Below are 18,473 nucleotides of genomic sequence, written 5' to 3'. Positions count from 1 at the left end.
TACATATGCATATATGCATATACATATATATGAAACTAAACATCTAAATATAGAACTTGTGTTATTTTCAGTGTCTTTCATAGTTCCTTCTCTTTCTCAACCAAAAAGAATGCTAGATTTGAAAAGAATGATGATAAAACAATAAGTTAACATTTATGTATAAGCTTTAAGATTCAGAATCTCATAACAACCTTGTGAGTAGATGACTATCCCCATTTTGCAGGTAAGAAAATTGAGACCAGGTTTGTCTAGAGTAATATAGCTAATGTTTTAAGCAGGATTTGAAGTTCAGTCTTTCTGAATCTAGCCACTTCCCCAACCTAATTAAAGTTTTTGCCACCTCTCAAATCATAGTAAGGGTTTTCTGGTATTTTAAGTTCCATGTCTAGAGAAAAAACAATTGGCAAATCAATAATATTCCACTTAGAAAGTTGCTTTTGATTGAATGACAAAAATCTGCCAGTTTTAGCTTGTGCATCATGCAAAACATGTGCATGTTGGCCATGAGAGATGCAGTTGTCTGCAGGGGCATATGGCCTGTAAGAAACACAATGAATAATCACCAGAGCTGCGCTGCTGGGAAGCAAGCTTTCAGGGACTTTGCTGCCCAAGCCAACATCAAGGTCATGGAAACAAAAGTTGCATTGGTATCCTTGCTGGCTGAATGCATTCCAGCCTTTAATCAGGAACGGCCCACATAACTTATCATACAGAACAAGGGCTGGCACTTGATGTTTGCAGACTTCCTCTCAAGTACTTTCTTAAAATGGGATTTGTGAGACATGAGTTTATATGTTTAAGATAAATATTAAACTCCTTAGGTTTTTCTTTACCCAGAACCTGACCTAGGCCTCTGGGCATAGCAGAACATTTGAACTTTACCATTCAATAAAATGATAATTTGAAAACCAGATAATTAATTCATTTTTAATATTATACTCCAATTGCCTTATTTGGATCTCAGAATCCCCTGAGAAAATTATACAGATTTCTGCCTTGCTGGGGAACCTGTTTGTTCAAACACATTGAGCTCATCACTGCCAGTTTTCACAAAACACTGTGGCTATGCCTGGGGGCGGCATTTAACATAGGTAGGAATTATAGAAAGAAGTCTGCCAGCCGCTCAGTGGGAGACCATTCAGCTCTGTCTCAGCCATAAGAAAGAATAGAAAGCTAAGTTGCTTTAATACTCAAGTGCCAGAAGAAATATTGGGGGCGACTAAAAACCATGCTGATTTTTAGAATCAAGGTCATATGTTGGGGGGGATGGAAAGAGAAAAAGAAAAGAATACATTGCATTTGAACGAAGTCCTCAAGCTGCTATTGTTGCATTGAGTTCTTGGACACAAAGGTTTAAAAGACTAAGCTTTGGCTTTTATAATGCTTTGGAAATCCCATCTTAGAAGAACACAAAATATCTACTTGACTACATTTATGTTTAATTGAACTTTTATTAGGTTTGTTAATGTATCACCATAAAATATTGTCACCGTGAGAAACAATGTAGAAAGGATATATTATGTAAATGAAATAGAAAACTCTCTAGGTTTGCCATATAAAAGATAAAAGATTACATGAAAAATCTGTTTGAATGCAGAGAAAATTAAATTTTATGTTAGTACCTATGCCATATTATATTTAGTAACTGCCACAGTAGTGACTTAAGAATGAAACTGATCATTTTTCTACAAACCTTATTTGTCTCTGCCTGATCCACTGTATCATTCTACAAATGACTGTTTCTCCAATCTGGATGAATTCACAGTGGCTTTTTAGTTACCTGATAGAGAATCAGAAATCACCTAAAATGGGAAAAGGGATACTGATGATCAGGCTCCATTATTGCAGGACTTAGATGATATGCTGTTCAGGAACAAGAAGGATGGTTGTGCCTCTGACATACCCCTCGTTGTGTCTCTTGTAGAAAGTCTTTCATCTGATATTGAGTCATTTTTGCATCTGCATTTGGCCCTTGTGATATTCCCAGGATATCTGGGAATTAACAAAAGAATCGTTTGTAGTACTACCTTGTAATTTGTAACTTTCAGTATCTTAACAATCATATTAGGCTCAAAGACAGATTTCTGCATATTAAAACACTGAGTTCAGTGTAATTATAGACAACTATTATCAGGAAGGAAGAGATTATCATAGAAAAAAAGTGGTTTAAAAAAATAAGATTTCAAAAATTGTTACAGAAGAGGATTGTATGGAGGGGGGAAAACCCTTTAATGAAAATGGAGTTCGTTTAAAATTACATTCTATTCATAACAAGTTCTTCAAAAGGATGCAAGAGAAACATGATTAACCTCATACTGGAATGTGGAACAAATAATGAAATAGAGAATTTTTCCTCTCGATTTTTGAAGTTGCCATGGCGACCTTCTCTGGCTCATTGGCCAGGATGCCAAACCTCTCCCAAAGCCACCATAGCTGTTAACTCATCAGAAATTCAATTCAACAAGTATTTATTTATTCAATGCTTATACATTTCTTTAAGTGCTGTCAGGGATACCAAAAAAGAATACAGTATGGCCTCTCCCTGCCAGAAGCTTTTAATCTTCCTTGTGAGGCAATACTTATATGCACTAAACTGCTTGAGAAAAATAAAGTATGATCAGGTGCCAAAATATGTGATAAATATCAGTGGTGTCAAATTCAAATAGAATTGGGGCCACCAAACCATATATAAAGATCCCTACAGTCCCATAGTGACTTAGAAAATCACATATTAACATTGTATTTTCCGTTTGTTAAATATTTCCTATTACATCTTGATCTGGTTCCTGAGGTACTGGGGAACGTTAAAGGCCTTGGGGCCCTGGGCCTTGTGTTGGACATGTCTGGAATAGATGATTTTATGGGAAGATGAGTGCAGTCAGATTTGCAGGTAAAATAGTAATGGATCTTGAAATGAAATTCATAGTGTGGCTAGGTTCCAGACAGCATGGGACAGTGAAAAGGACATGGGTTCTGCAGTAAGAGAACCTGGATTTGAATTCTAGTTTTATCACCTATGTGACCTTAGGCAAATCATTCTACCTCCGTGGGTCTCAGTTTCTTCAGCTGTAAAATGAGAGGGTTGGACCGTAGTCTCTTCAAGATCTAGATCTATGATCCTATAATAGTGAGTGTTTAGAACAGTATTTTGTACCTTTTTAAAAAATTTTTATTTTTTTTTATTTTTAGATTATGACATTCATTTCCACAAAATTGAGTTCCAGCTTTTCTCCTCTTTCCCCACCCTATAAAACCTTGCATTCTGATTTCAATATGTCTTCCCTTCTATCACAGCCCTTCCTTCTCTTATACCCATCTTCTCTCTTTTTTTGTAGGGCAAGATAGATTTCCATACCCCATTACCTGTATTTCTTATTTCCCAATTATATGTAATAACAATTCTCAACATTCATTTCTAATACTTTGAATTCCAACTTCTCTCCCTTCCTCCCTCCCACCCATCCCCACTGAGAAGGCAAGCAATTCAGTACAGGCTATATATGTGTCATTTTGCAAAAGACTTCTATAATAGTCATCTTGTGTAAGACTAGCTATATTTCTCTCTATCCCACCTTGTCCCCTCTTTTATTTTGTTATCTCATTTGACCTTGTCCCTTCCCAAAAGTGTTTACTTCTAGTTACTCCCTTCTCCCACTTGCCCTCCCTTCTGTCATCCCCCTCACCCCACTTGTCCCCTTTTCCCCTACTTTCCTGTAGTATAAGATAGATTTTCATACCAAATTTAGTGAGCATGTTGTTCCCTCCTGAAGCCACATGTGAAGAAAGTAAGCTTCACTTTTCCCCTCTTACCTCCTCCCTTTTCTCCTCCATTGAAAAAAATTTTTCTTATCTCTTGTATGAGTGATAGATTGCTCCATTCCATTTCTTCCTTTCTCCTCCCAATATATTCCTCTCTCACCCCTTAATTTTATTTTTTTATAGATATCATCCCTTCTGATCCAACTCAACCTGTGCTTTCTGTCTGTGTGTGTGTGTGTGTGTGTGTGTGTGTGTGTGTGTTTAGTGGGTATATAATCCCTCCACCTACCCAAATACTGAGAATAGTCTCAAGAGTTAGAAATATTATCTTTCCATGTAGGAATGTAAACAGTTCAGCTTTAGAAAGTCCTTTATGATTTCTCTTTCCTGTTTATCTTTTCATGCTTCTCTCAATTCTTGTGTTTGAAAGTCAGATTTTCTCATCAGTTCTGATATTTTCATCAAGAATGCTTGAAAGTCCTATATATCATTTAATGACCATTTTTTCCCTTGAAGTATTATGCTCAGTTTTGCTGGGTAGGTGATTCTTGGTTTTAATCCCAGTTTCTTTGACTTCTGGAATATCCTATTCCAAGCCTTTTGATCCCTTAATGTAGAAGCTGCCAGATCCTGTGTTACCCTGATTGTATTTCCACAATACTCAAATTGTTTCTTTCTAGCTGCTTGCAATATTTTCTCCTTGACCTGGGAACTCTGAAATTTGGCCACAATATTCCTAAGAGTTTTCTCTTTTCTCTTTCAGGAGGTGATAAGTGGATTTTTTCAGTATTTATTTTGCCCTCTGGTTCTAGAATATGAGGGCAGTTTTCCTTGATAATATCATGAAAGATAATGTCTAGGCTCTTTTTTTGATCATGGCTTTCAGGTTGTCCCATAATTTTTAAATTGTCTCTCCTGGATCTATTTTCCAGGTCAATTGTTTTCCCATTGAGATGTTTCACATTGTCTTCCATTATTTCATTCTTTTGATTTTGTTTTGTAATTTCTTTGTTTCTCATAAAGTCATTAGCTTCCCTCAGCTCCACTCTCATTTTTAAAGAACTATTTTCTTCAGTGAGCTTTTGAACCTCCTTTTCCATTTGGCTAATTCTGCTTTTTAAAGCCTTCTTCTCATTGTCTTTTTGGACCTCTTTTTCCAGTTGACTTAGCTTATTTTTAAAGGTGTTATTTTCTCCATCATTTTTTTAGGGCTTCTTTAGCAAGTTGTTGACTCTCTTTTCAAGCTCTTCCATGGCGTAGGCCCATTTCGTATTCATTTTGGAGGTACTGGATGCAGAAGCCTTGACTTCCTCTGAATAGTATGCATTGTTCTTTCTCATCCAAAAGGATGGAAAGAAATACCTGTTCACCAAGAAAGTAACCTTCTATGACCTAATTTTTTTTTTCCTTTTTTGGGCATTTTCTCAGCCAGTTACTTCACTTCTGAATCCTTTGTCAAGAGGAGGGTCCTAGTGCTGCTCCTCACCCCAGGACCATGCTCAGGGCTGAGGTTCTGATCAGCTGCTCAATTCCCCCAGGGGCTTTAGGCCGAGTACTTCGCAGATGGATACTGCAGCTGCCACCACCGGTGGGGCCAGTGCTGGGGGGGATCCTGCTCTCCTCTCACTGACCTTTGAAGTTTTCTTTGGCACTTATGGGTTGAGGAATCTGAGACCCTCCCTGCTGGGAATTCTGCCCCAGAGGCCTGTTCCAGTCCTGTTCTTCCAGTGTCATGCGGCCAGGGCTGGGCTCCACTCTGCTCAGTGTCCCATGGTATGGACCTTTCCTGTTGGCCTTTCAGGTTACCTTTGGCTGGAAATCTCTTTCACTCTGTCGTTCTGTGGCTTCTGCTGCTCTAGAATTTGTTGAGAGTCGTTTTTTTAGGTATTTTATAGACTGTGGGGGAAGAGCTAGAGTATGTGCATCTTTCTACTCCGCCATCTTGGCTCCGCCACCTTCACCTTTTTTTTTTAATTGGACTGGTATATGGACCTCCCAGAGAAACTTCCTCTACTAGTATAAATCAGTACCTCTTCCAAACCCTGTAGTCTCAGAGATTCTGGGACACTGAGTGGTTCAGTGGCTTGCCCAGGGTCACTTAACTAATAGGGGTCAGAGAAAAGACTTGAACTCTTTTTAACTAGCTCCCTATCTACTGTGTCATGCTTCTTTTAAATTACACGAAAAACTACAGTAAGTGTTTTAGTTGAAAATTGAACTAAGGTGAAATATAATACTCTGGGGGGTAGGAAAGACATAGATAAAATTATGAAGGCAGAAAGTTGGCATGTTCCAAACAGTAAAAAGATTAGCTCAACTAGAACAAAAGGTGGAGATGTACGTAAATGTATAGTGGTAACAATGGGGTTCAATAGCTAAGATTATAGAGGGCTTTAAATGTCAGGATGAGGAACTTGCTTTTGATCCCATAAACACTGTGGAGCCATTATAAGTTTTTGAGTAGAGAAGTGGCATAATGAATGAGGTATGCTAGTATTATTCTGGGATTATTCTCAGGATTATTATTCTCAGGATGAGCTAAAGGGGGCAAAACTGGAGGAAGGTTAAGAGCTTATTACTGTAAGGGGTGATGTAGAGCTGTAAGGGTAGTGAGAGCTGGAATGGAGAGAGAAGAAAGAGTAAGAGGACTTGATAACAGATGTTCTGTAAAAGGTTTAGGAGAGAGGAAGAGTCAGAAAGGACTGCAAGGAAGAGTAGTACCATTGACTAAAAATGGGAACTTCAGAAGGGAACTGATGAGCCAAAGGTGATGACAAGTTCAATTTTAACTGTTTTGAACAAAACATTTTGCAACTCATCACCCTTAAAATCTTACTCTTCTACCCTGAATATAAGTTAGCAAAAAAAGAAGAGGGAGGAGGGAAGCAACACTTATATTAACTGGCAAACTAATCTAGTAGAAAATAACTTAGACCTAGATTCTATTTAGGCATCAGTGATAATTTCCTACGTGACTTGGGGCAAGTTGTTTTTTGTCTATCTTTCTCAAGATTTTTTGACTTGATAATAGCAACAGCAGGCTTACAATATGGTTTCCTTCTCCAAACCTTTGTAAAAATAGCATTTTGACTTCTGTTAGAGGACAGTTGCTAAATAATTGCAAAGGAAATAATCCTGTGACCTTCAAATATTTAAATAAGCTGATGTATGCATTAGACCCCGAAATCATTTGTAGTTCAAAATGAGCATTTTTCTACTAAGCTGAGCAGTTTCTTATTAATATCCCTACTTACTGCATATTGAAATGAGATGGCATTCAAACTAATCATGCATCCATGCGTTTTGATTCATGTTAGACACTCACTAATGGACTGAGTATACTTAAATAAGAAAAACCTCAAGCCACTCCATAGTGCTCAAAATCTATGCTAATTATGTCTAAAGTAGGGAACAAGGAAAAAGAAAATATGTTTGTGTATGTATCTGAATATCTATACACACATATATACATATGTACATAATCACATTACAATGCAAGAAGCACTAAATAGTTCCTTTGTGCCAGATACTATGTTTGGTTTTAGGGAATGTAAAGAAAAAATGAAAAAATATGACCCCTACCCTCAAGGAGCTTACATTCACCTGGGTAGATAAAGCATGTAAACAGAGAAGCATATATATGCATGATTATTTAAGCAAGGGGAAAAGCATTAACAACTGATTAGGCCAAACTTTTAAAAAGTAATATTCCAGTGATTGTCTGTAAAATAGTTGACTTGAGACCACTGTGCAAAATCAGATTGGGAACTGGATGTCTTATATTTAGATAGAGCCAATTGACTCCCAGCAGAGCCTATGTTGGCCAGGGTTATTGCTTTTAATAATGCACGTCTGCTGTTAATGTTTGCCAGCTAGCTAATCAGAACTCCAGAGAATGCATGCCATGTTTGCATTGTTACAAGGTAGACATCATTTTACAATTAACTTCATTATGAGTGGAATATAATCACAGGACATTAGCTCATTTCATTTTTATATAATGTTCCAAAATAATTGTATGTACACAAATGTAGTTTCTATTGTAGTGGTAAAGGAAAGCACATGTTTTCTTTTAGATGTGTAAATAAATACACTTGCCCTTACACATGCACACAATTATTGCAAGGCATCTTTACAACCTTTAAATTGAAAAAGGATCATTCATATTTAAATGCTGTGTGAAAACTTGTTCTCTTAGGCATACATTTAGACAAGATTCACAAATCAGAGTTTTCTAGAAACTTTATTGCATTGTTTGTAAATGCAGATTATCAACCTATGTTTGCTGTTTTGAATCACTAATTTAAAAGAATGAAAGTACCAAATGCTATCCTACATATAGGTAGTAATTTGAAAATGTAGCTTTTAATCTGTGTGGCAGGTTTGTATGAAGGGAAAGAATATCTTTTTTAAAATCTTATACTTCAGAAATAATAAAATGTAATATTATTCTTTCTTGGTAGGCCACGCAGTGCAGATTATTTTATGCAAGAAGCTAAAAGGATGAAACATAAAGCAGACGCTATGGTAAGGCTATTTTCTTTCCAGATAACGTTCTTCTGAATTATTTTTGTACTGAAACTTCATCATCGGTGCAATATAGCTAGGGTAATTATAAAATCTATTACAAGGATGGCTGGGTTTGTTAAATTAAGAAATGTTTATATAATCAAGTGCTCATAGCGCAATAAACTATGACTTCAGCCAATAATGTCTGACTGGGAGAGAGCCCTGTATAAATGAATATTTCAGTTTGTTCCTAAGGCTTAATTAGTAACCACTGCCAACAAAGCAGTAGGTAGTGCAATTTTTTTCTTTAAAAAAATTTTTAATCAAAGTTTGTGTTTTTCTGTATTGTTAGCCTCTGAGTTTATCGTAAAGCAAAAGGATTAAGACCTGTATGGGATCTTAAAGATTATCTAGCCCAACTCTTCCATTTTAGAGATGAGAAAACAGCCCAAAGAAGTTAAAAGACTTGCTCAAAGGGTCTGACAAGGAGTCCTCGTTTATCTTGCCCAAAGGAAGGACATATCTGAATTGCTATAAGTGGTGAAACTGCTGTGATTCAGACAGAACATCAGTCATCATCGTTGATTTAAACAAAATAAATTATTTTACTGGTTTGGCTTATGCCCTATAACAAAGAACTGCAGATTCAGTTGCTTAAGTTTTTTTTAAGCAAGGTAAAATAAAGCCTTTTTTTAAATGGGATTCTTATACACACACATATACACACACACACTCATACACACACACCCTTAGTTCATAGTTCTTCATCCAAAATAACCATTATTCAACAATACCAATATTGTTTTTTCTCAGCAACATCACAGCTCTTGGGACATTTAGGTAATGTAAAGCCAAAAGATAGTCAGTTAAAAAAATTTTTTAAAGAAAATTCGCAGAGTGGAAATTGCCATAGTTTCAACAAGGGCTTTCCCAAAAAAATTTCTCCTGCATGTTACAGAATATTTAAACCTTCATATTGCCACATCCTTGTTGGTCAAAAATTATTTGAGTATAAACAGAATGTAGAGCACTATACTATGTAGGTACTGTGATAGATGGAAGGGGGCACAAAATAGAAGTTTTGATGTCTGCCTAAAAAGAGCTTAGGCGAGGATGAGGTCCAGTTAGACGTACAAATGAGTGGACTGTACTTATAGAGGAGATGACAAAGATTTTCAAGCTAGAAGGGACCTGAGAGGTCATCCAGTTAAGAAAACAACTTTGCCAAAACTTCCCAGTATCTGTGACTGAAATGACAATATTCCAGAGCATATAAAACAAAAGAGTGCCATACCAAATAATTGTCAACTACAGTAAGTACCTTCATTCATGTGAGGTTGGCAGAAGAAGAAGCATTGTCACAGCCTTGGAGAGGGTCAGACGGAAAATCACAGGGCAAGCAAATATGTATAGACGGTCAAGAAGACCAAAAGAGAGCATTCTATCCAGAAAGCCCCAAAATAGCCAACCACTCCTGGCAGAAGATCCAAGTGCTCCAGTGAGAAGGCCCTGGGAAGACAAAGGGAAGGTAGCTATCAGTCTGCACATTAAAGATGCTCAGTTTTCAGCCTGAGAACTAAGCCACCACTAGCAGCCTTGTAGAGCTCAGCACTTGTGGTAGCTAGAGAGCACAGCAGAGAGAGGCATGGACTTTAGAGTCAATTAGACCTGAGTTTAAATCTGGTTAATAGCTGTGACTTTGTCTGTCACAGTTTCCTCAGCTCTAAAATGGGAATAATAATGATAATAGCACCTAGTTCCTAGGGTTGTTATGAGAATGAAATGATATAATATTTGTAAAAATGCTTGTTTAAAAAAATACAAATGATCTAGGACCTACCAGCACTTTGTACATAGTTGATACCAATAGAGGGAAGTAGTAGATTCTCAAATAAAAATCATATAGGGACCCACTCTCCTATCCAGATATTCAGGAGCAGTTGAAGCCTGGCCTTGACAAAATGTCATTCAGGAAGGAAGCCTTGAAATAAGAATAACTATAGAAAACTTCAGTGTAAAGGAATTTTATGCATCCAGCAGTATTCAATACATAGCCTAGAGAAAGAGAATAACTCCATAGCCACTGCGAGCAGAGTCTTAGGTAAAGGCATGGTTTGTCCACAGGTCTATTAGAATTCCCGAAAGAGATAAAACAAGGGTTAAAGAAGATAATAAAAATAAAATGAGAGTTCTAGAAGAAATAATTGGAAAAATAAACAGCTCAGTACATGGGTACAAAATCTTACCCAAATAACTGGCTTCCTGAAAATTAGGGTAGCCCAAAAAGAATTAAATTACTCTAAGAACAAGAAATATTAAAACAAAATCAGAAGACAGAAGAAAACAACTTATCAGAAACAACTGACCTAGAAAAATGGTTGAGCACAATCTAAGAATCTTCAAATGAGCAGAAAAACACAACTCCCCCCAAAAATACTTTTATATCATATTACAAGAAATCACACATGAAAATGGCCTAAAATTTGCAGAACTAAAGGACAAAGTGAAAAATTGAAAAAATCTGCCATTCATATGCTAGAAGATATTCCAAAATGAAAACTCCCAGGAATGCTGTAACCAAAATCCAGAGCTTCCAGATTAAAGGGGAAAAAATATTTGGAACAACCAGAAGAAAAACTCAAGTTCAAAGCTGTCACAGTCAGGATCATACAAGATTTAGCACCTAACAGTTCAAAGAACAAGAGAGCTTGGGGTGGCGGGGGTGGGGATGTTATTCCAGAAGGGAAAAGATAAAGGCTTGCAACCAAAAATAGTTTATTTAATAAAATTGACTATAATCCTGTTAGGGGTAGGGGGATCCCTTTAATTAAATAATTAAATGGATGGACAAATAAACAGAGACTTTTAACATTCCTGATGAATAAAGAGCAGATTTGAATCTTTGAGATGCAAACACAGAATCAAGAGAAACCTAGAAAAATAAATACAGTGGAACAACTAAAAGAGATTGTGTGATGAGAGAATGTTTACTTCCTAAGAGGGAGAAGCAACAGTTGTCCCTTCTGAAACTTAATGTTTTCAAGATCCATAGAACAAAATGAGACCAACGGAGAGATCTATGAGTGGTTTTGATCTGCTTTGATGATTTTCAGATAAGATAAAGAGGGAGGAAAGGGGTTACATTACAGAAAGGAGGGATTTATTATTTTACATAATTCAGGTATATGAAAAAACTACACAAATGTGGAGAAAGATTTCAAGGAAGTAGATGTCACTTGACTCCCCCTTTTCTCTCCACCAAGCAAAGAGTTAAGGACATGTGCATGTACATCACGCCACATATAGAAAAACATCAGCTTGAATAGAAAAACAAGAGGGAACAGGGAGAAGGAAGTGGGTTTTAAGAGGAAGGGTAGAATAAAGGAAGAATTAATCATAAGCAAAACAAACTTCATCATTAGAGTGAAGATAATAGAAGGATTAAAAGCAAAGAAACAGAGGAATAAAAATGTGTGACGTGAGTCTGGATGAGCAGAAAAGAAAGGGAGTTAGCAAATCCAACCAAAGATTCAGAGGATAGAATGGAGGGAGATACACAGTTAAGAATCATTACCATGAACATGAATTGGGTGAACTCATATAAAACAGAAATGGATAGCAGAATGGATTAGAAAACAATACAATTAGAGGTTGTTTATAAGAACTTGAAACAAAGATTCACATGGAGATAAAATAGTGGGTTGGAAAAGAATTTATTATACTTCAGGTAGACTCAGAAAAACAGGAGTAACAGTCATATTCTCTGATCAGGCAACAGAAAAAAGTAGACATGATAAGAGATGAAACAAGGATATTACCTCTGCCTAAAGATGCCAGCACAATGGATTAAAATACCAGTTCTTAACATAACATGCACCAAATGGCAAACCAAATATGTAAATGTTAATCAGCCTTTAATTATCGGAGACATTAAGTACTGCTTCTAGACTTAGACAAATCAAGCCAAAAAGAGCAACCAGAAAAGAGTCAAGGATCCAAATAGGATTTTACCAAAGTGAGGTATGACAGCTCTCTTGTGAGCACAGAATTAGAAGAGAAAGGAATATGTATGTTTTTCATCTATGCATGGCACTTTTGCAAACATTTACCATGTATTAGGGCATAAAAACTTCATAAACAAATGCAAAAATACACAATTACTAAGCATATCTTTTATTGGCCAAAATGCAATAAAAATTGTATTCAATAAAGGGCCTTGGAGGAAAGAGTAAAAAATTAATTGGAAACTAAATAACAATTCTAAGGAATTAGTAGGTCAGATAACATCATAGAAACTATAGAATATACCAAAAAGAAAAATAAAACAATAAAACATCATACCTAAATTTGGGGGATATATGTAAACAAGTTCTCAGGGTAAAATTCATGTGATTAGTCACATTACTCATTAAAAAAGAAATATCAGACTTGGATATGGAACTTAAAAAACCAGAAAACCAATAAGTTTTAAAATCTAAATTGTACATCAAAAGGTAAATTCTGAAAATCAAAGAAAAGATTCACAAAATTAAAAACAAAAAAAATGAGTTGATGAATAGAAAGGAAGCTATTTTTAATGAAATAAAAACAGCTATTATGATTTTAAAAGAAAACAAAATTACCAGTATCAGAAATGCAAAAAGAGAAATCACAAAATGGGAAGAAATAACAGAAATTAATTAGAAACCACTTAGCCCAATTATATGCCAATAAAATTAAGTTTAAATTAGCTAAGTGAAAATTTATAAAAATATAAACTAACCAGATAAATAGTACTAAAAATAGAGAATTTAATTAATGTAATCTCAGAAAGAAAAAATGAATCACAAATGAATTCCCGAAGGAAATTTCCAAATGAAAAAAAAGTCTTAAGAAACCAGCTGGACTCAAAAGTTAATTTTTTACCAAACAATGAAAGAACAGTTACTCTCATACAAATGATTTTCAAGAACAGGAAAAAAAATGGTGTCCTACCAGGTTCCTTCCATACAAAAATATCATCATTACCTAAACCAGGAAGTGTCAAGATAGGGATAGGGGGGGTAACTATAGCCCAGTAACTCTAATGTACATCAAAACAAAAAAATTTTTTAAGTAAAATACTAGCAAAGAAGTCACCATAATGCATCATAAATATTATACTCTATGATTAGGTAAAATTTATACCAGAAATGCAAGGTTTGTTCAATATTAGTAAAACTAATAATGATGGACTACATTTATAATAAAAAAACAAAAATTAAAATCACATCAATAGATTAAGAAAACACTTTTGACAAAATTCAACATCCATTTCTTTAAAAAAAAAACCACTAAATTTTGGAAATAAATGGATCCAATGTGATACATGTTTACTCAATATTTAATGTCTACTTAAGATGCTACTTAATATTTACTTAAAACCAAAAGCAATATTCTATGTATCCAATATTATTATATGTATAGAATATGTACCATATTGAAGATAAATTAGATGCCTTTACAATCAGATCAGGAGTAAAGTAAAGATGTTCATGATCACATTATTATTTAGCATAGTGCTAGAAATCCTCACTTTAACAATTAGATAAGAAAAAAATCAAAAATATAAGCACAAGAGAAAAGGAAGCAAAATTCACACTTTTTTTTAGAAGATGTGATAGTCTACATAAAGATCCAGAGAGTCAACTAAAAGGAATACAGGGAACAAGCATTTATTAAGCACTTATTTTGTTTCAGGCATTGTATGGCATACTCATTAATTGAAACAGTTAACTTCATCACAATAATAGGATATAAAATAAATTCACAAAAAGAATCAGCCTTCCTGCATATTACCAACAAATCTTAAAAGGAAGAGATAGAAAAATTCCATTAAAAATAACTACAGAATATATCAAATAGGAATCCACCTACCCAAGAAACATACAGGAACTGTATGAATACAACTACAAAATATTCTTTGAAGAAACAAAAAACTCAATAAATGGGGAAGTATTAATTACTCATGATTGGGCCGACATGTACCAACATTTATTTATCCAGTGTCAAACTAATGAAACTATCAAAGAATTACTTGAGAGATCCAGAAACAATGATAACAATTCACTTGAAAGAACAAAAGGTTAAGATTACCAAGGGAAATAGTGGGGAAAATTTGGAAGAAAAGAGAGTAGTACCAGATAGCTGTACCAGATCTCAAACTATCCTACAGAGGAGTAATCGTGCAAACTATTTGGTACTAGCTAAAAAAAATAGGAAAAGATTAGGTTTGTAATATACAAGAAAAAAAGATCAAACATAGTAAAATAGTGACCCAGGGAGCATTACTACTCTGGTACAGACTTAGTTGAAAAAAATTGCCAGAAAAACTGTAAAGCAATCTGCCAGAATTTCAGTTTAGGCCAAGGTCTCACACCATATTCCACATAATCTCCAAATGGTAGATGACCTAAACATAAAGGAGGACATCATAAATGAATTAAAGAAGTATGGAAGAAAATACCTTTTGCAGCTATCAATAGAGGAGATGTTCATAATCAGATAAGAAAGAGAATATCTTAGAAGATAAAGTGGATAATTTTCATTACATAAAATTAAAAGGTTTTGTACAAATAAAATCAATATGTTCAAAATTAGTAGGGAAAAAATCTTTATAGCAAATTTCTCTGATAATTATCTGATAATTTCTCTGATAAAGGGTTGGTCCTCAAGGTATATAAAGAAACTGATTCAAGCATAGAAGATTGACAGGTATTTAGCAATTAACAAATGGTCAAAGCATATGAAAAAATACTTTTTCTAAAGAAGACATCCAAGTTATCAATAGCCATGTGAAAAACATGCTCCAATTAAAGAAGTGCACATTAAAATAACTCCAGAGTTTCACCTCACTCCTATTAGACTGGCAAAGAGAATAAAAAGAAGATAGTAATTTTTGTAGAGGCTGGCAGAAAACAGGTACACTGGCACACACTTGGTGGAGCTGTAAATTGGGTCTCCCCATTCTATAAGTAATTTGGAACCTTGCCCCCAGTCTCTAAACTGTGCCAAACCTTTGAATGAGTGATAACATCTCCACCCATCTTCCCTATGATGTTGTTATCAATCATCTCTCACAGAGTCGTAACAAAAGCTGATACATCTTAAGTTCAAATCCTGCTTCAGCTGTTTAATGTGCTTGTGCCTGAGAAAGTCATTTAACTCACTGTGCTTTACCCTTTCGGGGCCTTAGTTTCCCTGGAATGGAAGTGTTATACTCTACCCTTGTACTCTGCCTCTGAGGTCACTTCCAGGTCTAAACAGATGATCCTATAGTCCCATGTCTCTATAAAATCATGCTTCCCCATTCTAAAGAAACCCTTGCCTCCTTGCACTCACTCTGCACTCACCTCTACAGTAAAACTTCTAGGAAGAACAGTCTATGCTCCTTGTCTCCGCTAACTCACCTTCTCTTTGTCTCTGTTTTCTTTGACCTCTGCAGAATGATTTTATTAGCTACTTTCTCTTGCATTTCTTCTCCTTTGGTTTCTCTGATGTTGATCTCTGGTGGTTCTATTTCTTTTTCTCTGATGTTCTTTTGTCTCCTTTGTTGCCTCATCCTTTTCCTCCGCCTCTTTATTACTTTCTTTTCCCCTCTCTTCCTTAGTGATCACATCCATTTCCTTGGATTCCTTTATAACCTCCCAAATTCCCAAATCTGCATCTTTGCTACCAACCTTTCTATAGAATCCACTGTATATATCTTCCTCAAATACATGCTTTTAACAAAAGCTCCTCACGAGCAGGGTCTGTATCATATTAACCTTTGTCTCTAAGGACCTAGGCAAAAAGCATTTGGAATGAATGAACGAAAAATCATTTATTAAGTGTTTACTATATGCCCTGCACAGGAGTTACTAATCAAGAAACAACGCACTCTCTGCCCTCAAGGAGCTTATACACTCTTAATAGGAAAAGACATCACGTATAGAGAAATATTGGACAATGTCCCTTCCCAGTAGCAGTGTCAGAATAGATTTGATTATGATTCCCCAAGGAAGAGATGGAAATCAGGGTTGTGAGAATAACACAACCCTGGATAAAAGGGTCTTAGTACAGCAGATGGTAAGAAGGAGACTTAAATGGAATTGGAAGCATGGCTAAAGCCAGCTAGATTTAGTAGGTTGTCTTGCACATATTAGATGCTTAATAAATCTTGGTTGAATTGAATTTGCTGTTGTTGAATTATGAATACTAAATAATTGCCACCTGTTATACGGGTGAGGTACAATTCTGCATATAACCACTTGCTCATGTAACTAAAGCTAGTCACAATTTATGGAACATCTGTAGCAAAGAATGTTGTTTGAATTCATTTTACCATGCATAATATTTATTTTACATATGTACCGTATGGGTTATGCTGCTTGAGTGGTGAAAGTAAGCTGGTAAATTTTGTGTGCTTCCTGTAGAACTGGATTTTGATGAATAGCAAGACTCAATTAAAAAAACCTAAAATATGGCAATTTTTATTTGTGTTGAGTTTGTTTTGAAGGGCTTAGGTAGTGCCAAGATTTACCCCATTTATTAGCAGTTTTGTTTTGTGTTAGACTCTCACTTTGAATTTAGTGTGGCTTTCTCTCAGCCTCATTAACAGGACTTTTGAAACTCATAAGCTAGGTATCTCAATAAAGCACATAAAATACTATGAGAATGTTGGTTTAATAACTGTTCTGAAGGGAGACCGTGTTTTTATTCTGCTGCTTAGGTGGAAAAATTTGGAAAAGCTTTGAATTATGCTGAAGCAGCCCTGTCATTTATTGAGTGTGGAAATGCAATGGAGCAAGGCCCCATGGAATCTAAATCTCCCTATACAATGTACTCAGAAACAGTAGAACTCATCAGGTAAGGAATTAAAAAGCAAGAATCACTTAGCTATATTTCTTATTTCATTGTGTATGAGATATGAACACAAACCACTAGCCCTGTAACACCATCCACACTGCAAAAAATTATGTTCAGTACAAAAAATAATAACTCTTGATAGGTGCTAATGATAACTCCTGGGATTGAGCAGCTTGGAAAGGGCACAGACGACAACAAGGATATGCTGCAGTTCATCTCTAAACGACTGCCATTAGTAGACCCTGATGGAAACCATAGGAACCACTATTGTCTGGTTCCTAAACATATACATCCGAAGCATCACATCTTACTGTCATAATGTGGTCATATCATTTCAGCACAAAAATCTGAATGAAGTCCAAAAATTTGAATTTCCCTTTTTTTATGTACCCCATACCTCTAGCCAGAGTTGAGCTATAACGAGAAGATGGGACAGTTATCCTCCTGTTGAATCAAGCCATAGTCTAGCTGTACCATTATTCTTTTTCTAATGGTAACACTAAAAAATGTTTTGTGAAAAACCATGGTTATCATCTTCTATGATTTTTATGTCAAAAAAAATAGAGCCTTAATTTTTCCTTTATAATTTATATATAGATATATAAGATATATATAGATATATAATCACTTAATTGATTAAAACTTTTGAACCTCCTTATGTTTTTTTGTCCTGTGATGGCCATTTGCTTATAGACCAGTGTTTAAAGTACCACTTCTTTGAAATTAGTGCCTTCTAACACTAGCAACTTTCTGAAATTTAGTGAAAAGTTCAGATTCACTCTTGTCAGTGTTATTTGTGATTTAACACTGACCATGTCCCTATTTAGTCATCTTTCTGTATTCAAGATTCCTAGTCATTTTAGAATAATAGACTTTTTAGCACTAGAAAGGACCTTACATATCCCCTCTCCTTAATCTAGCTCTTTCACTTTTATAGATGAGGAAACTGAAGCCCAGATAGGTTATAGAACTACTTAGTCACACTGCTGGTAAATGGCAAACCTGGGTGGGACTAGTGTTCTTCCCACTTCAGCACACCTTGGAAGTCATAATCTCTCTTGACATAGAGGGGAAATACTATTATCAACTATATTTATATACAATATTCTGTAAATACTTTTAGCCTTCATGATTGTCATTTCAGTATCAGAATAATCTTCAAAGACAATATAGTTGCTTGAAATGGTACTGCCCATCTTTCAAAAGAAATTAAATATGGCTAATAACCTAAACATGACAGTAGAGCAGAACAGCAGAATGAAGTTCTCAAAATTATAATCATTTTCAGGAATAAAGTATCGCATTCCGGAATTCTTTACATTCCCTGCTAGAACGGTGAT

At 35.4% G+C, this 18,473-nt stretch overlaps 1 protein-coding gene across 5 annotated transcripts in view; it reads left to right on the top strand.

Annotated features, from left to right (window-relative positions):
- AFF3 (ALF transcription elongation factor 3) overlaps window positions 1-18,473 on the top strand; it is a 651,407-nt gene that overhangs the window by 613,116 nt on the left and 19,818 nt on the right. For all 5 annotated transcript variants that reach the window (XM_072616809.1, XM_072616808.1, XM_072616807.1 and 2 more), the window contains 2 exons: window positions 8,223-8,286; window positions 16,997-17,133. In XM_072616809.1, the coding sequence (XP_072472910.1) occupies window positions 8,223-8,286; window positions 16,997-17,133 (201 nt within the window). The remainder of the gene's footprint in view (window positions 1-8,222; window positions 8,287-16,996; window positions 17,134-18,473) is intronic.

This window comes from Notamacropus eugenii, chromosome 5 (genome assembly GCF_028372415.1).
Source record: "Notamacropus eugenii isolate mMacEug1 chromosome 5, mMacEug1.pri_v2, whole genome shotgun sequence".
NCBI classification, from domain to species: domain Eukaryota; kingdom Metazoa; phylum Chordata; class Mammalia; order Diprotodontia; family Macropodidae; genus Notamacropus; species Notamacropus eugenii.
This window is presented reverse-complemented; position numbering and strand designations above follow the sequence as displayed.